Source organism: Hyphopichia burtonii (genome assembly GCF_001661395.1).
Source record: "Hyphopichia burtonii NRRL Y-1933 unplaced genomic scaffold HYPBUscaffold_10, whole genome shotgun sequence".
In the NCBI taxonomy this organism is placed as follows: Eukaryota; Fungi; Ascomycota; class Pichiomycetes; order Serinales; family Debaryomycetaceae; genus Hyphopichia; species Hyphopichia burtonii.
In genome coordinates, this window is record NW_017963737.1 from 160,467 (window position 1) to 180,681 (window position 20,215).

The 20,215-nt window shown below is 35.6% G+C and overlaps 14 protein-coding genes across 14 annotated transcripts; 8 read left to right on the forward strand and 6 right to left on the reverse strand.

The window, feature by feature from the left end:
* Positions 1–122: 122 nt before the first annotated feature.
* Positions 123–506, forward strand: HYPBUDRAFT_99702 (uncharacterized protein; the record flags this gene model as incomplete). Its single annotated transcript, XM_020224042.1, has 1 exon — positions 123–506. A coding segment is annotated over one exon (384 nt), but the record flags the coding sequence as incomplete, so codon positions are not given.
* A 572-nt stretch (positions 507–1,078) lies between these two features.
* HIT1 (Hit1p) lies at positions 1,079–1,477 on the forward strand (the record flags this gene model as incomplete). Its single annotated transcript, XM_020219121.1, has 1 exon — positions 1,079–1,477. One exon carries the CDS (start codon positions 1,079–1,081, stop codon positions 1,475–1,477), a length of 399 nt encoding a protein of 132 aa, XP_020073759.1.
* Positions 1,154–2,487, reverse strand: CGR1 (Cgr1p). The gene has a single exon (XM_020222002.1). The coding sequence runs from the start codon at positions 2,015–2,017 to the stop codon at positions 1,472–1,474; it is 546 nt and encodes a 181-aa protein (XP_020073760.1). The 5' UTR covers positions 2,018–2,487; the 3' UTR covers positions 1,154–1,471.
* A 57-nt stretch (positions 2,488–2,544) lies between these two features.
* On the reverse strand, positions 2,545–3,797 carry HYPBUDRAFT_184249 (cell proliferation protein). Its single transcript, XM_020222912.1, has one exon. It carries the CDS (start codon positions 3,551–3,553, stop codon positions 2,600–2,602), a length of 954 nt encoding a protein of 317 aa, XP_020073761.1. The 5' UTR covers positions 3,554–3,797; the 3' UTR covers positions 2,545–2,599.
* On the forward strand, positions 3,653–5,400 carry HYPBUDRAFT_184247 (chaperonin-containing T-complex subunit). Its single transcript, XM_020222911.1, has one exon. The coding sequence runs from the start codon at positions 3,751–3,753 to the stop codon at positions 5,347–5,349; it is 1,599 nt and encodes a 532-aa protein (XP_020073762.1). The 5' UTR covers positions 3,653–3,750; the 3' UTR covers positions 5,350–5,400.
* Positions 5,401–6,102: 702 nt separating this feature from the next.
* SAS10 (rRNA-processing protein) lies at positions 6,103–7,825 on the reverse strand (the record flags this gene model as incomplete). Its single annotated transcript, XM_020219649.1, has 1 exon — positions 6,103–7,825. The coding sequence occupies one exon, from the start codon at positions 7,823–7,825 to the stop codon at positions 6,134–6,136; it is 1,692 nt and encodes a 563-aa protein (XP_020073763.1). The 3' UTR covers positions 6,103–6,133.
* A 173-nt stretch (positions 7,826–7,998) lies between these two features.
* RPC53 (DNA-directed RNA polymerase III subunit) lies at positions 7,999–9,360 on the forward strand. The gene has a single exon (XM_020222003.1). The coding sequence runs from the start codon at positions 8,043–8,045 to the stop codon at positions 9,288–9,290; it is 1,248 nt and encodes a 415-aa protein (XP_020073764.1). The 5' UTR covers positions 7,999–8,042; the 3' UTR covers positions 9,291–9,360.
* A 624-nt stretch (positions 9,361–9,984) lies between these two features.
* HYPBUDRAFT_154300 (uncharacterized protein) lies at positions 9,985–11,004 on the forward strand. Its single transcript, XM_020222004.1, has one exon. The coding sequence runs from the start codon at positions 10,073–10,075 to the stop codon at positions 10,697–10,699; it is 627 nt and encodes a 208-aa protein (XP_020073765.1). The 5' UTR covers positions 9,985–10,072; the 3' UTR covers positions 10,700–11,004.
* Positions 11,005–11,476: 472 nt separating this feature from the next.
* HYPBUDRAFT_8556 (uncharacterized protein) lies at positions 11,477–11,718 on the forward strand (the record flags this gene model as incomplete). The annotated part of the gene is made up of 2 exons (XM_020223759.1): positions 11,477–11,653; positions 11,707–11,718. The coding sequence occupies 2 exons, from the start codon at positions 11,477–11,479 to the stop codon at positions 11,716–11,718; spliced, it is 189 nt and encodes a 62-aa protein (XP_020073766.1).
* Positions 11,719–11,733: 15 nt separating this feature from the next.
* On the reverse strand, positions 11,734–14,109 carry HCA4 (RNA-dependent ATPase). The gene has a single exon (XM_020222005.1). It carries the CDS (start codon positions 14,038–14,040, stop codon positions 11,749–11,751), a length of 2,292 nt encoding a protein of 763 aa, XP_020073767.1. The 5' UTR covers positions 14,041–14,109; the 3' UTR covers positions 11,734–11,748.
* A 126-nt stretch (positions 14,110–14,235) lies between these two features.
* MED20 (Med20p) lies at positions 14,236–15,060 on the reverse strand (the record flags this gene model as incomplete). The annotated part of the gene is made up of 2 exons (XM_020222006.1): positions 14,979–15,060; positions 14,236–14,918 (listed from the first exon to the last, which is right to left on the reverse strand). Exons 1-2 carry the CDS (start codon positions 14,987–14,989, stop codon positions 14,237–14,239), a joined length of 693 nt encoding a protein of 230 aa, XP_020073768.1. The 5' UTR covers positions 14,990–15,060.
* Positions 15,061–15,195: 135 nt separating this feature from the next.
* HYPBUDRAFT_8559 (Elongator subunit) lies at positions 15,196–17,655 on the forward strand (the record flags this gene model as incomplete). The annotated part of the gene is made up of 1 exon (XM_020223760.1): positions 15,196–17,655. The coding sequence occupies one exon, from the start codon at positions 15,196–15,198 to the stop codon at positions 17,653–17,655; it is 2,460 nt and encodes an 819-aa protein (XP_020073769.1).
* Positions 17,656–17,787: 132 nt separating this feature from the next.
* CLC1 (Clc1p) lies at positions 17,788–18,732 on the forward strand. Its single transcript, XM_020222913.1, has one exon. It carries the CDS (start codon positions 17,921–17,923, stop codon positions 18,587–18,589), a length of 669 nt encoding a protein of 222 aa, XP_020073770.1. The 5' UTR covers positions 17,788–17,920; the 3' UTR covers positions 18,590–18,732.
* A 35-nt stretch (positions 18,733–18,767) lies between these two features.
* On the reverse strand, positions 18,768–20,174 carry HYPBUDRAFT_145467 (uncharacterized protein; the record flags this gene model as incomplete). Its single annotated transcript, XM_020219911.1, has 1 exon — positions 18,768–20,174. The coding sequence occupies exon 1, from the start codon at positions 20,130–20,132 to the stop codon at positions 18,768–18,770; it is 1,365 nt and encodes a 454-aa protein (XP_020073771.1). The 5' UTR covers positions 20,133–20,174.
* Between the last annotated feature and the right edge of the window lie 41 nt (positions 20,175–20,215).

Genomic DNA, 20,215 nt, shown 5'->3' on the forward strand with positions numbered 1-20,215 from the left:
ATATATATATATATATATATATATATATATATAAATTAGAATATGTTGGCCTAAACACTTATCCAGGTTGATTCACCAAGATGACCCATACTACTTATCTAAGGTGTTGTTGGAAACTATTTAACCAATCCAATGATGAACAGTTTAATAATTTTATGAATAAATACTCAATTTTTTTGACCAATTTAATCAATATCCTCAAATTGAAAGATGTTAATATAGTATTAAGCTTATACTATCTTTACAAATATAACTTGAACCAAATTAATCACGTTAATATCGAAGATGACTTAAGTCTATTCACCAATTTAGTAATAATAAGTTTAATTCTCTCCAATAAAACATTTAACGATCAATCATACACTTTGAAGACCTGGAAAAATATAATTAATGAACAGGACTATAAAATATCCCTCCCACTATTAAATCAATTAGAAAATCATTTTTTAACCGTGACAAATTACCAAGTCAATTTTAATAAAATCGATCAGGACGATCATTTTTGGAATTCCTTTGATTGTTCAAACGCAACCATTTGTTATTTCAGAAAAATTGTCTCTAGAGATATTTTCTCCAGTGGGTCTTCCTTCACCCATAAGACCTGCACTCCAACCGCTCCTTCTTCGGTAATTTCCACTCCAATCAAAACCATTATGAAGACTCCTTATTTGGCCTACACCCAATTCACTAATTATAACTACTCGTCGCCTCTAGAACCTCCTAAAAAACGTCTTAAATGCAATTCCTACAATCCCTACAACTACAATAATAATCCATATATATACAATCCATACATCAGTCATTATTAGCCATCTCCGCGCGCACGCCCGTACCCACAGGATAATATATTTATTTCTTTTCTGCTTATAGCTCATCTCATGCATTTTATGATTTTAATGAACATTTATTTATTACGACTTTTATTACGACTTTTTATTACGACTTTTTATTACGACTTTTTATTACGACTTTTTATTTTTTTTCCTTTTTCTGTTTTTTGTTTTTTTGTTTTTTGTTTTTTGTTTTTTTGTCTTTTGTTTTTTTGTCTTTTTGTCTTTTGTTTCTTGTTGCCTGTAGCATGATTTGTAAAGTTTGTGGTGAACATGAATCAAAGTACAAGTGTCCGGTGTGCATGGTGAAGTATTGTTCTTTGGCCTGTTACCGAAACCATCAGCATGAAAACACCGAACGGTTGGAAACAAAAAAAGATGAATGGGTTCCGGCTGGTGGAGACGATAAGTTTGCGTTGGTGTTGAATGATCCCGCAATCCAGTCGATGCTAAAGTATAAATCCCTACAAGTACACCTACTATCTATTATCAAGATCCTTAAAAGTGATGATTTTACGAATGAAACAACCACCGAAGGTAAACGGGAAATTGCTAATCTAAAATTATGTAATTTGAGAATTGGTGGTAGTGAAGAAAATGAATTAGTGGAAGATTTTATAAATGTTTTTTTAGATTTATATTCATGATTTACCTCCCCAAACAAATTTAATTTTACCGTTTAAGCTCTTATTCAATTGTATTTTATAAAGATATCCGCCTAAACTTCCATCTTTAGCACTGGTAATAAATAATTGATTATTTTTACTGCCTCCAATTGTAACACATGTAATTTTCGGAGTGGGCAACTTGAAAATCTCAGTAATCTCCGCTTGCTGATTAAAATGAAGTATTTTACCAGCACTAAAGATTGCAGAGTAAATTTCGTCGTTCTTATCAATGGTTAACCCGTCGGGTTCCGGGCTCTCTCCCGTTTCAATGGTTTTCATATTTATGAATTCTTGTTTATTCGAAAGCGTATTGGAAATATAGTCATAGTCAAAGCTCCAGATCTTGTAGGTTAACGAATCGGTCCAGTAGAATTTTTTCCCATTGAAGCTGAAATTCAATCCGTTGGAAATAAAACAGTCTTGCACCATGGTTTCAATCGTTAAATCGTGACAATTGATTCGATATAATCGTCCTTCGGGTTTCACTCCTTCCTGTTCGGCCACCGGGAAATCAGTCATTACCCCAATCCATAAATGCCCCCACGGATCAATGATCCCGTCATTGGACCTCAATCTTTTCTTTTGCTCCTGGGTATGATTATACTCAAGAATATACTCAATTCTCCCATTCTTGAAATTCCCTTTACAAATCCCGTACTTAGCACAAACTATCACTATGTTATCATCATTGGTTAATCCAATGGCTCCAATTGATTCCTGGCCATCTTCAAATTTTAAAACCTCGTGACTCTTCTCGATCTCCTCTTCTTCCTCTCGGCTTAGCTTAACTCGATGGACTTCTCCCCTGATAATATCAACCCAAAGTAGAGTATCGTTACTGGGATTATACGTTATTCCTTCAGTTAACTCCCCCCGATATTTCTTGAAAAAAATCTGTATCGGTATTAGTACTGATCTAAACACCACTCATCTACTCATACATACATTGCTTTCATCTAATTCATACACTTTAGTCATGGCTTTGAAGAAAGAACTACAGTACCAATGAAAAAAAAAATATTTCTCAACAAAATTAAACATATACTAAAAAAAAAAAAAAAAAATAATAATAATAATTTACCTGAAAATTGCTATAAATAGTTAATTACTCGACCATTTTTGAGCTAATTCAATCATTGATTCGGTATTCATTGACGCGTTAATCACTTCTAATGGTACCTGGTTCTCGCTGTTCTCCTTATGTGAAAATCTTCCTAGATTGTTTTCATTTATTAATCGTATCTCGTAATTGGGGGTTTCCTGTAGTAATTCATTCCAAGTATATAACAATGGATCGTATTTCCTGCTGAATGGATTAATATCAATAATAATCACCCGGTTATACGGTTTGGGGATGTATACATCAATAATCATTTTCTCCATGTTGACGTCGATGGACTCGATAAATTGATCGATTAGTTCCTGGAATGTTGGTTTCAATCCCTCCAAATAATCATAGTAGTTCAAATCTCGTTGACTAACCCCAATGATGCGGCCCTGTCTAATGAATATACGAAACTCTAATGCTGGGTTGATATTAATCCATTGTTTCAACACCATCTCGTACTTAATATCGGGTACCTCCTTCACTTCTTCAAATGCGGCATCCAAATCATGGTTGATATGATTCGACAGCTTCAACAAAATATATACATCATTCACATCACTGCACTTCATCTCGTTGTTGATCATCATAAACGTGGCGTCCTTGGGTGCTGACCAATTCAATTTGGGAATAATCACTCCTCCCAACTCTTTGATTCCCTTAATGATCTCCTGGTGGAATTGCGGGAAATTCTTGGTCGGGTCCACTCTTTCCTCTTCTTCTTCTTCCCAATCACTAAATTCATTATCGCTATTCGGAGTGGCCTGCTCTACCTTCCGGGGTATCGTTATACTCTCACTCTCCAAATACTCAAGGAATTCTCGCGGTATGGCAAGTACTTTACTCGGTATGAGATTCTCTTGCGGCACTTGTCTGCTCCAGCTCGAGTACGAGCACTGTAAGATCTCCTCTGCACTGACAGAAATCTCCTCAAACACATGTGTGGCCATATTACTCCGTAGTCTCTTCTCTGGTTTCTAATCTTCTCTCGAGTCTTGTTTAAAGTCTTCTCTTCTCTTCTCACGTCTCACGATTTGGGCCCGCACACGTCCCTCTCTGTTTTTCGCCGTTACTACTTTTCCCAACGCGATCCATTAAAACTTTTCCACTGGACAGGGTATATACTTGTTTTGTTTGAAAGATAAAGATGGCACAAGCTCAAGCAAGACCAGCACCTTCGAATGCTACATTCAAGGATAAGGAAAAGCCCCAGGAAGTTCGTAAGAGTAACATCTTGGCTGCAAGAGCAGTTAGTGATGCAATTAGAACTTCATTGGGTCCAAAAGGTATGGATAAAATGATTAAAACTAAAAATGGAGAAATTATTATTAGTAATGATGGTGCTACTATATTAAAACATATGGCAGTTTTACATCCAGCCGCTAGAATGTTGGTTGATGTTAGTGCAGCACAAGATGTTGAAGCCGGAGATGGTACCACATCCGTTGCTATTTTAACCGGATCATTATTAGGAGCAGCTGAAAAATTATTAAATAAAGGAATTCATCCAACTTTAATTGCAGATTCTTTTCAAATTGCTGCTAAAAGAACTTGTGAAATTTTATTAGATATGTCTCATAAAATTAATTTAAGTGATCGTGAAATATTAATCAAGGCTGCTTCTACTTCATTAAGTTCTAAAATTGTTTCTCAACATTCTTCTTTATTATCTCCATTATCGGTGGACTCTGTTTTAAAAGTTATTAATGAAGAAGAAAATAATGTTGATTTAAATGATATTAGATTAATTAAAAAATCTGGTGGTACAATTGATGATACTGAATTAATTAATGGTGTTGTTTTAACTCAAAATGTATTGAAATCCGCTGGTGGTCCAACCAGAATTGAAAAAGCCAAAATCGGTTTGATTCAATTTCAATTATCTCCTCCAAAACCCGACATGGAAAATAACGTGGTTGTTAATGATTATAGACAAATGGATAAAATTTTGAAAGAAGAAAGAGCCTATTTATTGAACATTTGTAAAAAAATTAAGAAATCAAAGTGTAATGTTTTATTAATACAAAAATCAATTTTAAGAGACGCTGTTAATGATTTGGCTTTACACTTTTTATCAAAATTAAACATTTTGGTTATCAAAGATATTGAAAGAGATGAAGTTGATTTCTTATCCAAGGCAACCGGTTGCAAACCAATTGCTGATATTGATAGCTTCACTGAAGATAGATTAGGTTCTGCCGATCTCATTGAAGAAATTGAATCTTCCGGCTCTAAAATTGTTAAAATCACCGGTGTTAATTCAAAAAATATCAAACCAACTGTTTCAGTCATAATTAGAGGTGCTAATAATTTGGTTTTGGACGAAACTGAAAGATCTATTCATGATGCTTTATGTGTTATTAGATGTCTTGTTAAAGAAAAAGCTTTAATTGCTGGTGGTGGTGCTCCAGAAATTGAAGCCCTGAGAATTTTAATGAAAGAAGCTAATAAAAAATCAGGAGTTGAGCAATTTGTTTATCAAGAATTTGCCCAAGCTTTAGAAGTTATTCCAACTACTTTAGCTGAAAACGCTGGTTTAAATCCAATTAATGTAGTTACTGATTTAAGAAATAGACATGAAAATGGTGAACAAAATGCGGGTATCTCAGTAAGAAGATCTGGTGCTTCAAATACTTTTGCTGAACATGTCTTACAACCAGTTTTAGTTAGTACTTCATCAATCACTTTGGCTTCTGAATGTGTTAAATCAATCTTACGTATTGATGATATCACTTTTGGTCGTTAAGTCTGCTTTTTTTTGTATACACTATTCATTTCAACTTCTCTCATATACCATTTAATACATAAATCTATATATTATTCTTTCGTTAACTGTTTGAATTTTCTTTTTTAAGTTATAAGAATTGAAACTGAAGACATTTTTCAGCCTTAGTGGGTATTTGCTTTGGTATCTTTACAGCTAAAAATAAAACATTATATAAAACATGTTTTGGGTGGTATTGTACAGCAGAGTTAACTAAGTAAGTTCTATTCATAAAATGACTTGGCTGTTGCATTTACTTGGGTAGGCATATTGAAAAAATTTCCTGTTACTAGTATTTAATTGCAATAGTTTGCAATAGTGCCGCAAATATTTTATCTGTTCTTCCTCTGTTAATAATTCTAGCATCTTGTCAGCTGTAAATTCATCCTGATGTTTTTGAAACATTCTCATCTGCTGCTTTACCTCTAGTTTCCTTGTATTTTTTAAGTGCTTGTACCCTTCCTCATTCATTGGTCTGTATTTTAGTAATTCTACTGTATAAGACCAAATTCGATATTGACTGGATCTTCGGTACATATCATCCGTCGACACTTGTGGCTACGTCTTCACAGACACTTCTGTTCCCATCATTTTCCTTCTTCACTTCTGGGTCCGGCACTGCATGATAACTTTTGTATTCGGTTTTAGAAGAGAAGATTGTATAGTTAAAAATAAAAATTGAAAAATAGAGATTACTGTACGTAACATCGCTTTTTGATAAAGTAGTATACATTAATAGAATCTAAAATACATAAATCTATATAAATTAAACCAATTTGACTGATCTTGATAAACCTTTCTTAATACCAGTCTTTTCACCTTCATATGGACCTCTGTTTTCACCTTCATAGACTTGTCTGACAGACTTAAGTTTCTTTTGAGCTTTGTCATACTTCTTTCTCTTTTTAACTCTGGCATTTCTGTCAACATTCTTTCTATTACGGGTGAGACCTTTGTTCTTAAGAATTTGAAAGTTAAGGGCTCTTTTACCCTCCTCGTCCAATGAGTCTTGTAACTCGGCCAATTTACCTTCTTTAGCAGCTTTAACTGCAAGTTCGTGAGCCTCACGACGAGCGGATTTTTTATCTTGTTTGGATTGTTTGATATCATTATAGTAATCGTCGTTAATTTCATGGGCTACTCTTTCCTCGTCAGAATTCATATCATTATCATCAAGATCATCACCCAATTTTTCTTTAGTTTGACCCAAACCTCTTTTTCTTGCTTCTTCAAGAAGTCTTTGTTGTCTTTCGAATAATCTTTCTTTATAAGGTAAGTCCATATCACCTCCGTAACGGTCACTGTTCTTGTTGGAGGCTTGGTCGATTTTAGAAGTGTAGAAACGTAAGGAACGTTTACGGCGGTTTTTATCTTCCATATCAACTGTTTCAGGAGTAGCAGATTCGATAAAATCATCAACGTTCTTCTTAGATATTTTCTTGATATTTCTTCTTTTGTTGATGTCAATCTCAAGATCTTCATTTGCGTTGGTATCTTCTTCTTGTTCTTCTTCTTCTGATTCCTCTTCTGATTCTTCTTCTGATTCTTCTTCTGATTCTGAAACTTCTTCAGAAGCAACGATAGGCATTTCTTCAGACTCTGATCCTGCGATTTCTTGTTCTTCTTCCATTGTTTCCACTTCTTCTTCAGGTAATTCATTGGCTTGTCTCCAAACCTCCCTTAAACTCAAAATTGATTCCATTACTGGCTCTTCTTTCATGCTTAAGAATCTTTCACCAGTTTTTAAATGTTCAGCAAATAATGCAAAATATGAAGAGATAGTTCCCAAATAACAGGATAATGCAGTAATTTTAGTATTTATCAATTGATTTTTTTTAGATAATTTCTTATATGATACTAATGTTTCGTTTAATTGACTATATTCTTTCAATAATGGTATGAATTCGGGGAATGATGATTTCAAAAGTTTTAATTTATCATCTTTATCTAGACTTCCTAGCGATTTTGATGTTTCTTCATTTATAACAAGTTGGTTTTGAGAAGTTTTCGAATCATCATATTTATCAGCGGTTTTCTTCCAATCTTCCATCATATCTTCATCAAGAAAATCTTCCATCTCCAAATCTTGCAAATGCTTTTTCTGTTGCTCGACCGCTTCCTTGGCCATTTCTTCGTCATCATCACTGGCATCATCACCACCATAATAGTTTTCTTTACTACCCCAGCCAAGCCCTTCTTCTTCAACTTCTTCATCGTCTTGAGCAACATCAAACTCATCGGAATCCATGTCTTCATTCTGATCATCATATCCAGCTTGGTCTTCGCCATCATGTAATGCTAATACTTCTTCATCTGATGGCTCATCGTCACTAGCATTTTTGGATAAATAATCCCCTGCTTCGTCTAATAAGATCTTTTCCCTGTTTGCATTGAACGCATCAACCTCGTCGAGATCAACAGCATCCTCTGCGTCTGACCTTCTATTCTTTCTTGCCATGTTCAACACTTTTGGTCAACTGAGTTCAAACTTAAAGAAAGATTGATTTAAATGTTCATATAGTCATCGCAAATTTTTTTTTTTTTTCCTTTACTTTTTTTTTTGTTTTGTTAGTGCTGAAGTTTTTTGTGTGAAAGAAGAGAAAAAAAGAATAGAAAAACATGAAAAACATCGAATTGGTCAAAGAATTCACTAGACTTCTAGAAGATACAACAGAATGTCCAAGAGGCTAGATTCCTTGAATACAAAGAAGCCAGCCACAGGCCCCAAGCCAACTTTGAAGTTCAAACCAAAGGCGGTGGCAAGAAAAAGTAAGGAAGAAAGAGATCGAGATGCTCCAACAGTGAAACAAGAACCAACACCTAGACCAGCTAGGGGACGTGGTAATCTTAGAGGTAGAGGAAGAGGTGGAAGAAACAATTATGCCGGTACCCACGTTGTCCTGTCTGGGCCGTTATCGTCAGGAACTGTTTCTATAGGTAATACAGGAGCATCAAAAACTGGTTTCACTCAAGATCGAGTTTATAATTCTGTATCACCTACACCAGATTTCTTACAGAATTTGAAACTCAAAAGTGAAAAACCACAATCCAAATTAAAGGAAGGTTTCAGAGAAGAGGATGAATCCGATGATGATGATCCCACCAAGATTAATATGAATAGAGAATATAGATACGCAGATGAAGAAACCATTTTATTCCCAGTGAGACCTAGTAGGGTTGAAGTGAGTGAGTCTGCAGAATCGACTCCTGCTCCAGATAATACTCCTGCTCCAGAATCAAAGGAAGCTACACCCGGGGTAGATGTCATCCTTCCTTCAAGAGAGACTACAGTCAAGAGTGAGCCTCTAGAAGAAAAACTTCAACAAATCAGAGCACATAAAGCTGATCTTGAAAGCAAGATAGCAGAACCGGTTGATATATTAGATAGAGAGGAGCATGATAAGATGATTGATGATCATCAACATATATTAAACTTGGTCACTGATAAATTTGATGCATTATCAACTAATGAAGAAAATCAACCAATTGCAACCGCATCCGATGATAAATTTGTTTTATTGCATTTGCCAAAAGTATTACCCGAGTATGAATTGCCTTCACACAATACTGATGCTATTGATATAGATGCACCCCAAGATGATCAAAATGGGAAAAATAAACCCCAAGAATTGAGTGTTTTTGCATCTGAAAATCCCGGTCTTCAGGGACTCATTGGTCACTTGAACATTCATAAGTCGGGTAAAATTTCCATCAACTTGGGTAATGACAATAACTTGTCAGTCTCTCAAGGGGTAGACTCTAACTTCCTACAAGAACTAATCATCTTGGACATGGATGAAGAAAAGCCAAACAATAATCAAGAAGACGTTGAAATGGAAACTGATCAAGTCAAACCAGAAGGCAGCTTGTATCGCTTAGGCCAGATAGAAGGAAAGATTGTTGCCACTCCCTCATTCTCGTAAATCACCTTCTTTCGAACTATATAATTGCATAAATTAAGTACTTGTAAACTATCTAATGATTATAATACGATATATTTTTTTTTTTTTCAACCGAATTTTGTGAGATTTAGTTAATTTTTTGGGGCAAAAGAGTAAGTCTTCTCAACCAATTTTCTTTAAATATATCGTCGTCTATAAGCATACTTACACCAGCAGGTTCTTAAAAATGACAGTGGCTTTCGAAGAAAATTACAGTCCTGTAGTAGAAGAGCATGCGATAATGATGCTTGACTGGAGGAACCCTCATCTTGCAGTGATCTTCTTGGATATGAGATGTTGCACTCTTCAGTTTTCAGAAAATATAGTTGTTTCAACTCATACCATTCTGTCTACAATCCAGAGCGTATACAAATCCAAAGCTTGATTATACAGTTTGAACCTAGCCGAGTCTTTTTATCCTCCAGAATTTCAAGCAAAATAGTGGAAGAGGTTGCTGATTTATCGATTCAACATGGCTTTATTTTCGATATGAGGCCATAACTGGAGTTCAATCCGGAGATTCTTCCAGAGCTATTGATACAGCTTGAAGAGAGCTAGATAACGGTAGTGAAAACACTATTTTCAGGTTAATAATGTTCTTGACCCAGTTCTCAAACATGCTGCTCACCGTATGGTATACCCAGAACTATCTAGAAGTTATCGATACCAACACAAGATTTTAGCACGGATGTTTCTGTTCTTTATGGTTACTAACAGAGTCATTTCTTCAGAGCGCCCCAGCCGAAGTCTCTGGTTCGATCGGAATGATTAATTTACAAGGAGCCATGCTTATTGATGTCGATCTATTAAATTCATTACATATTTTACCATCACCTGCACCGGGGGCACAACAGAAAACTGGATGCAACCCCTTATTAGAATTTGTGGACAAAACAGTCACCGTTTGTGGTAGCCAGTTACTAAAATCCTGGTTGATAAGGCCGCTGACAGATTTGGATATCTTGGTGGAAGGACTCAACACAGTAGATTATCTCATTTGTCCTGAAATTTACACTCTAACGCTGCAACTACAAAATTCCCTTTCAAAAATTGGAAATATACCTTTAGCATTATCTTGCTTAAAGTCAGGTAACTGCACCTGGAGAACCTGGAAGATTATCATTGGTTTCGTTGAAAGTACCATAACCATCCACACTTTATTGAGGGCTTCCCATAATCAACACAAGTCTCTGCTTATCGAAACGATCACCAGCCATTTGAATTTTGATCTTTGTCAAACAGTGCTAAGTTACTTGAGGCATTGCATTGATTTTGCAGCTTGCGAGAATTCGCAGCCTTTGAAAATACTACCTAATGTTGACTGTAGGTTGGATGACTTAAGATCAATTTATGATAGCTTGGAGACGATACGTCATGAGACGGAGAAGTGATTTTGCAAACTCCTCATAACCTCAAGAACTTAGTCAACACTGCTTACATTCCGCAGGTTGGTCTTCTTGTTTCATTACAGACGAACAAAGAAACCTTGCAAGAATTACCGTGGGAATTAATCTTCTGTACAGAATCAACTGCCTACTTCAAGAATGATGCGGTAAGACTACTAGATGAGAAGTATGGGGACATATATGGCTTAGTTTGTGACCGTGAGATTGAGACAAGACACGAAATACAAACAGCTATATTGAATGAAGAATCATCACTCATACAAGCATTTCAAACTCTCACGGAGTTAGATTGTCAAGTTGCCCTAGCAATAGTTTCCCTGAATAAATCACTTTGTTCGTCCCAAATTACTGAATGGTTTGGAACTCGAGATAGTTAAGGGCAGACACACCCTTTAGTTGAAAAATGCGTACCAAGCTTTGTTCCAAATAACACCAAGTTGAATCAACAAGCAGAGAAACAAATAATTTTATTAACAGGGGCCAACTATTCCGGAAAATCTGTATATTTGAACCAAGTTGCTTTAATAGTAATTCTTTCTCAAATAGGGTGCTACGTGCCAGCAGAAGAAGTCATTCCATGAGCTATTCAAATGCAATTTCTCTCTCCTTGGTGGAAAGGAGAATATTCATAAAACAATATTTCATTATATGGAAGTGATTAATAACAAAAGCTCCAATTCAAATACAATAACATATTTATACCAACTCAAAACAGGTTTTTCGTTGAATTGTTTTGGTCATCAATGCGCTAGAGTGTGTGGCATGTCAACAGAGATTGTTGATAGGGCTGAAAATTTAGGTAAAATGATTTTAGAAGGCGACAGCTTGATATCAGAGTTTGCTAAATTAACCAAGGAAGAAGAAGAAAACTTTGATGTCGCAAAATCGTTGGTTGCAAAATTCCTCAATATTGATTTCAATTCTTTGGCCTACGAGGAAGTCAGCCAAAGCTTGAAATCCTTTAGAAATATCATGAATTAAAAATTACATAGAATGATCAATGAAATGAATTAAATTAAGAGTCTATATATACATTAATTTTGTAATAATTTAGAAGTCAAAGCTTCCAAATCTTCCAAGGTTTCTGGTTCATCAAGCTCAACAATATTGTCTTGAGCTTCAGAATCCACATTTTTGTCATTATCAAACCATTTAGGTTTCTTTGATTTGGGTTCATCTTGCTCATCGTTAGAATATTCGAGATCTCTATCCAAATCAGCATTTCCGAGGGTGACAACTGTTTCCTCATCACCATCCGAAATATCTTCTTCCCTTGCGGCTTTTTCAAGTTCTCTTCTCTTTCTCTTCTTTTCTTGTCTCTTTTCTTTTGCTGTCATTTTATCTTCAACATCAGCCTGGTTCATTAAAGCAGTTTCTTTATTGACAAAAGCTTCCTTTTGGGATTTAGCGTCTCCAGCTTTAACAAAAACTTCTTCTTCTTCTAATTCATAAATAGGATGAGCCACACCTTCGTCGTCGAAAACAAGTTTTGTAGAGTTACCTTTGGAAGCGCTACTTGCTTTCTTTGAAAGTGCCTTTTTAGCTTGTCTTTTGGAGACTGGGATGGTCAAATCTGGGAGATCTTCTTCTTTTAATTCGTGATCTTGACGTTTAACTGACATGAAATCATCTTCATCGCTATCTTCATTCTTATCATCCCTGAGTTGAGTACCGGTTAAATTCAAGTAATTTTTAGATAAAACGGTTTGATTTTGTCTTTCAAACATTCTATCGTATTTAGTTTTAGGTTTTTTACTTTCATCTTCTTCAACCTCACCATCTTCATTTGCCTTTGATAGCGCAAGTAATTGTCTTGATGCATTCTTCTTTTCTTTGTTTGCTTGTCCACCTTTTATTTTAATTTTAGGAGCACCTGGTAAACCAAGTGATTCAGCATATTTTTCAGCTGGCAATTCATCTACCTTAAATACCTCTTTATCTTTTTGAACGTAAACCGACCTATAGTATGAAATGAATGCTCTTTGACCAAGGTTTTTCATGGCGGTATCATGGAAACATAATGACTGCAATTGGGGTCTTATAGATTTTTTATTTTTCAGTTTTATATTCATGAATTTAGGTTCAATTTTATGACTTTTCAATCTTTTCAACATAGCATCTTCCTCTGATGGTAAAAGCATGAGAAGAGATTTACCTTGACGACCGAAACGGGCAGCACGACCAACTCTATGAACGTAGGTGGCAGTATCTTCGGGACAATCAACTTGAACAACCCAGTCAATAGCAGGAAAATCCAAACCTCTTGCAACGATATCAGTTGCGAAAAGACACGCTGCTTGTGCTCTTGAGAACTTGACGGTTGTTTCCATTCTAGAAGTTTGTTTATTACGACCATATAATTTCATTAAAGTAATACCTGGTTGCAAAGTACGGAATGTTTCGTATGCAAATTGGACTTGTCTCAGTGACGAGAAAAACACCAAAATTTTACTCTTGAGATGGGATTTTATGAAAGACCATAAAACATCCAATTTTTCATCCAAGGGTATTTTGATATAATATTGTTCTAATGATTCAGGGGTAGCAGATATTTCTTCATCTGATGATATACCAATTCTTTTTGGGTTTGTTAATGATAATCTGGCCAAATCCTTGACAGTTTCTGATTGAGTAGCTGAATATAAAAGCGTTTGTCTTGTAGGAGGTAAATGCCCAATGATATTGTCAATTTGTTTTTTAAAACCCATGTCTAAACATCTATCTGCTTCATCAAGAACAAGCATTTGTAAATTGGAAGTTTCCATACCAACGGTTTCATTTAAATGCTGAGAAACTCTACCAGGAGTACCAACTAAAATATTCATTCTGGAAACTCTTTCCTTTTCGTACTTAACATCTTTCCCACCAGTAACTAAACCAGCCGAAAATGTATTATGTCTACCGATTTTGGTCAACACTTCGAAAATTTGAATGGCCAATTCTCTAGTTGGAGAAATAATAAGAGCTGCAAGACCATCGTACTCAGTAATCTTATTTCTTATCAAGGATTCAATCATTGGAATTAAAAATGCTAAAGTTTTCCCAGAACCGGTTCTAGCTGTTGCCATAAGATCATCTCCTTTCAATGCAACACTAATGGACTTCTTTTGAATATCAGTTAGCGAAACAAAGTTTGAATCGGTAAGACCTTGTAAAGTATTCTTGGTTATTGGGAGGTCGCTAAATCTAGTAAACGTCTTTTCATCTTTTACTGGATCGATTTCTTCTATTCTTTCTTGGAGTTTCTGGAGCTCCTCTTCCTCCTTTTGACGCTGTTGTTTTCTATTGAGAGTGCTCTCTTTCCGGTTCTGATTCTTCTTACCCATCCCGTCTGTTATATAACTATAATCTAGTGGAATGCTATAACGATGCAAAAATTAATCAAATCTCTTCCCATCTCATCGGTCGCATAGAAAAATTATTTTCGCTAACAAAAAAAAAAAAAAAAGAGAAAAAAAATTCAAGACCAGGCATCACGTGACGCAAACCTTCTACAATACAGAACATGATACGGAGAAAGGTTTAAAAATTAAAGATTTCAGAGTATTGAAGAGCCAAATCTCCATATTTATCTAGTGAGGAGGGATCCAAGACCTCACAACATAAGCTACCCGTAGGAATGTTGTATTTTTCTATTATTTTTTGGAAGGATGCTTGTCTGTCATTTTCTTTACAGTTTTGCAATTCAATTTGTATTAGAAGTCCTCTAAAATTACCATGCAAGAAGACGTTTGAGGTTCTGATTATTAGATTCCCATTCTCAAGCTCGTATATTTGTCCACCGTCACCCTTGATCGATTGTCTTTGAGTCCAAAGACCCTGAAGTCGTTGGTTTATTACAAAATCAAAAGGATCATTTAATCCCGTGGTAACTCCCTTATGTAAATGGTCGTTGGGTATTGCAAATTCCGGATTCAATTCCCCAGCTTCTTCTTGGATCAAATTGCTGAATATCCCCACAGTTCTTCTGTTTATCAATGTAATACATGAATCATTCAAGTACGATGGGGTTAAAGTATGTAAATATTTGGTGTCAGGAGATGTCTCATGGGTGTGGATCAACTCCGGAGGTATGGAAAATGGATTGTTACGGAAAATCTTGAAACTGAAGTTCCACTCGCCTTTCAAGTTTGGCAATTCATTAGATAATTGATCGTGGAATTGTGTTATCGTTTCCGGAGTAGCTCTTTGAACGAGAACAAGGCTATTTCTCAATGTTAGCATGCAATTGACCAAAACCTATGTCAAATAACTTAATACGTACGCTGATACCATTATGGAATACAATATATTCAACTGAACCTGCTGATGTAAATGACCCCAAATACTTGTTTATCGTGTTTTCCAAAGCTGCTTAGTTGAAAGATTTCAAATGTTCGTTCGCGATGTTTCTCAAAAATTTTTTTTTAAATTCAAGTCTTCGATTTTTTTTTTTCATTTTTTGATTTCTGATGCTTTGAAGTTCTCCTTAGGTAATAAGCATGACTGTTTTCAAATTCATAGAAGAAGAGGCCGTGTTCATAGGTGCCAACAGACAGGCTTACGTTGCTGATTACAATCAAGCAGAGAGTTTAGTCGCATTTGGGGCTTCAAACACTATAGCCTTATGGGATCCAATTGCAAAAGATAAGAAAGGTGTTTACTCTACCTTGAAACAACACACTAAGGAAATCACTGGTATAAGATTTATTCCTGGAACCCCGTATTTTGTTTCCGTTGGTGAAGATAGTCAAATCAACGTCTGGAAGAATGAAGGAAGCTCATTTACTCTTCATCAAAGTATCAACTATCATGAAGATTCGATTACTTGTCTCAGTGTTATAGATGAAAGAGTCTTTGCTACAGGTAGTGCTGATGGATTCATTGCATTATGGGGGTTTAGTGAAACGGGAAATGTCAATTTGATCCACGAATTCCAAGTAAGATTCAATTTTTACCCATTAGCCTTGGCTCTACAAGATATTGACGAAAATGGGAACTACCTTTTAGCGGTTGGTGGGACCACATTCAATTTATTCATATACTCATTTCAATTGTCATCGAATAACTCACAAATCTCCCATTTCAATCAAGCAGCTGCAATGACTGGTCATGAAGACTGGATTAAGTGCTTAAGTTTTGTTGCAGATACTAAACATAAAAGTTATATATTGGCTAGTGGTGCACAAGATAGATATATAAGATTATGGAGACTTCGATTAAACGATATGATTGATGATTCAGATGAAGATGAGCTGAAATTAATCCTTTTATCCAACAAACAATATAAATTTACATTCAATGAATCTGCTTCAACACCATCTAGAGCAGCATTCAGTTTCGAGGCTCTTATAATGGGACATGACGATTGGGTCACTGGATTACAATGGCATCCCTCCTATTTGAATGATTCACCCAACAAAAAACTACAATTATTATCATCAAGTGCCGATACTGCATTAATGATCTGGGAAATGGATGACGAATCGGGGATTTGGTGTTGTGTGAATAGACTTGGTGAAATGTCTATTAAAGGTGCATCTACTGCTACAGGGGCTAGTGGTGGTTTCTGGTCATGTCTTTGGTTCTTGGATAATAACCAAAAACAATATATTCTCGCTAATGGTAAAACTGGTTCGTTCAGGCTCTATGAGAGTAAAGACGAAGAGGCCAAAACTTTTGAATCAACTTTAGCAGTCACTGGTTCTACAAGGGAAATCACAGATGTTGTTTGGTCAAAGAATGGTGATTACTTCACAGCTACTTCTTTGGATCAAACCACCAGATTATTTGCTCCTTGGGTAGCCGGAAGAGACTTTAAAACTTGGCATGAATTTGCTAGACCACAAATCCATGGGTATGATATGATTTGTATGGATAATATAACTAATACAAAATTTGTTTCTGGTGGTGATGAAAAAATTTTAAGAGTTTTCGAAATAACCAATTCTATAAGTTCTCTTTTGAAAAAACACTGTAACATAGATATTCAAGCAAATGATGATGCATTACCTGAATCTGCATCCTTACCAGTTTTGGGATTGTCTAATAAGGCTGCCAATGAAGCTCACATAGAAGATGGTCAAGTTTCGCAACAACAAGAAGACGAAGCCAACAACGTCAGTGCAGCCACCGCAGATGACGATATCTTGGCTACCTTGAATGGACCTCCTTTGGAAGACCACTTACAAAGATATACTTTATTCCCCGAAATTGAAAAATTGTACGGCCATGGTTACGAGATCACTTGTACCGCTACTAGTCCAAGTGGTCGTTTGATAGCTTCAGCTTGTAGATCCAATTCTGCAAAACACGCGGTCGTTAGAATATTCGACAGTGAAGATGAATATAAACAACTAGATCAATTATTAGAGGGCCATACTTTGACCATCACCAGTTTAGAATTCTCTCCAGACGGTCAATACTTAATTGCAGTTTCAAGAGACAGATCCTTCACTTTATGGAAAGTTGTCGATGAAGCAAAAGGAAGCTTTGAGCTAGTTCAACTCAAAGAAAAAGCCCATACCAGAATTATCTGGGATTGTTCTTGGGCACCTCAAAACAAATTCGGCCAATTCTTTGTCACCGGTTCTCGTGACAAACAAATCAAGCTTTGGCAAATAGACCAAACCGAAGCAAGACTCATTGCTTCCTCGAAAGTGGCCGACCCAGTCACCTCTGTTGCATGCTTCCAAGAATCATTACTCAGTGGAAATAAGTTGAGTATAGCTGTGGGTACCGAAAGTGGCTCTATATCCTTATACTCAGTCAATCTCGAAGAAGAATCCAAAGGCTTTGTCTCTAATCACCAATTTGACACCATCATTACCCCAGCCGGAAGAATCAATAAACTTAGCTTCAGTCCTCACCTCCATGAAAATGGCAACAAGCTTATTTTAGCTGTCGGAAGCGTCGATTCCTCCGTCCGTGTATACAGCATCGAGAAGTCAATCGTTACTTAAGGACCCTTTTGTATATTAATCTATTTATTTCTAAACTATCCCCAACTGATGTAATTATATGATTGCAAAAAACGACATATGTCACGAAATGTCGTCTGGCACTGAGAAATTGTCGCACGTAGCAAAAGATTTTGAAAGTTGACACGCATTTTTTGTTCACACTTTAAAGAATCGAAAGAAAACTGGAACTCAAACATTGATATTAATAGTTACTTTTCAGTACAATTGAGTAATTGAAACTAATACAGTCGATATAAGAGATAAGATGTCTGATAAATATCCAGCTTTAGAAACCATAGATAATGATTTAACATCTACTGAACCAGGCAAAGAGTTTGATTCTGATTTTTTGTCCCGTGAAAAAGAACTATTAGGGGAAGAATTCAAGACTGATCAAGATGCTGATGTGTTGAACGGTAGTGACGACGATGACATAAATGATTTCAAAGAACAGTTTCCAGAGGTCGATGAAACCGAGGCCGAAAGGCAAGAACAAGCAGCAGCAGAAACAGAAGCAGAAACAGCTGATGAAGGATTTAATGGGTCTAACGATAACCATTTGATTCAAGGAGAATCAGAACATTTGAAAGAATGGAAGGAACGTCGTGAATTGGAAATTGAGAAAAGAGAACAAGCCAATGCTAAATCTAAACAAGATATTGTTGATAAAGCTCAAAAAACTATTGATGATTTTTATGATAATTACAATAACAAGAGAGAACAACACACCAAAGAAGTCTTGAAAGAGCAAGAAGAATTTTTAGAGAAAAGAGATGGATTTTTGAAAAGAGGTACTTTATGGGATAGAGTTAATGAATTAGTTGGTGAAGTTGGTGAACCAACTGCTGATGAAAATAGAGACAAAACTAGATTCAAAGGCTTATTGACTAAGTTAAAAGGTAAGGAGAATGTTCCAGGTGCCGGTGGTTATTAATGAAACTTGATCCTTTATTTCTTCAATTATAGGCACGAATTTAATGTGTTTTATTTCTTTCTTCTCTATGTAATTATTAGAACTTTCAAAAAAAAAAGAATTTTTACATTTTCTATCAACAAAAAGAACAATTTGTAGTATTATGAACGTCACTAGAAACATTAGTAAAGATTATAGATTACATTATCCGATCGACCAATTTAATTAACGATTCATTTTGTAATCTGGCACATTCACGGAAATTTTCTGGAATATTATTCCAACGAACAAAATCATTCAAGTTCATTATTTTCCAAATTCCATAACTCATTGCGATTGCCTCAATTCTATTCCAGGATTTGAGAGTCAATAATTTGAACCAAGGGTGATTCTCTTTCAATATTCTCCACTTGGATAGAAGAATTAATCTGAAAAGGTAAAGATTTAAGGCATCGAAAAAACTCTTGGATATTCTACGAACATTCTTCGATTCTCTCACATTATGGAAACTATCTTCTAGGCTATTTTCGTAAGCTGTTGAGTGGTATCCGGTATCTGGCAAAAGATCCATTGAATTAATGTATAAAGTGATAAATGCTGCCAACGCACCAATAGTCTTAACGTAAGATTTAAAGAAGAATTTTGAATGGGTCAAGTATAACCTTTGAAAAAAGTTTGCTGGAGATGTTGGATTAGCTGAATATGCTAATATTGGTGAGGATATAGTAATGAAAAATATAGAAAGTAGATTTGAGCAATAGATAAAGTTGATGATAGAATTACTTGTATGGAAAGCATACAAAAGATAATTCTTAATAATACCAAAGTAAGTTTCAGTTTTGATTGGATAAATCTTATGTTTCAATTCATAATAACGATCAAGGAAGCGTGCTTTGAAATTTGTTAAAGCAATAAAACTGAATATACACACATTGTGGAATAAATAACTCTTGAAAAGTCCCAACCAGTCTAGACTATGATAACCAACCCCTAGAGAATAGTTAATCCATATCGGATTCAAAAGCCATTTTTTGATAGAGCTGGACAAATACCGCTGGTTGAGCTTATACCGTGTTGGAGTTAAATAGTTAGAAAGTATCTGGGCAAATATCATCGGGTAGATAACATATTCTTTATTCCGATAAATCCTGGTTAGCCATTTGGATCGGTAATGATTAACCTTAAGAAACGGTGAAATGTGAGGCGAAACCAAGATATTCAGTGCACTTGGAGGATTCAACTCTCCGTAGTAACTCATCCAAATGTATATCAGTCCGTAATCTTTAGGAATCTTATCATTATCAGCACTAGCAAATAGTAGAAATACACTAGTTATGAAATTAGATAGTTTCGAAAGTCTCCGTTTCACCGTAGCCAGTTCAAAATCTTTCCTATAGGTCTTAACAACCCTTTGCAACAACTTTCTTATCAATGGATTCAATGCAATAAAGTTAGCCCATGAAACAGGCCTTGGTGCTCTGGCAATAAGCAAGATAATGATCCATTTACTCCATTTCAAAACCGATGGGTCGATATTGGCCAATATTGGGGGTCTTTCAATCATCTCAAAACTCACACTATACCGCCATACATATACTGATCCACTCAATTGTCTACCAACTGTTTAGGGTATCAAGTAGTGCTATC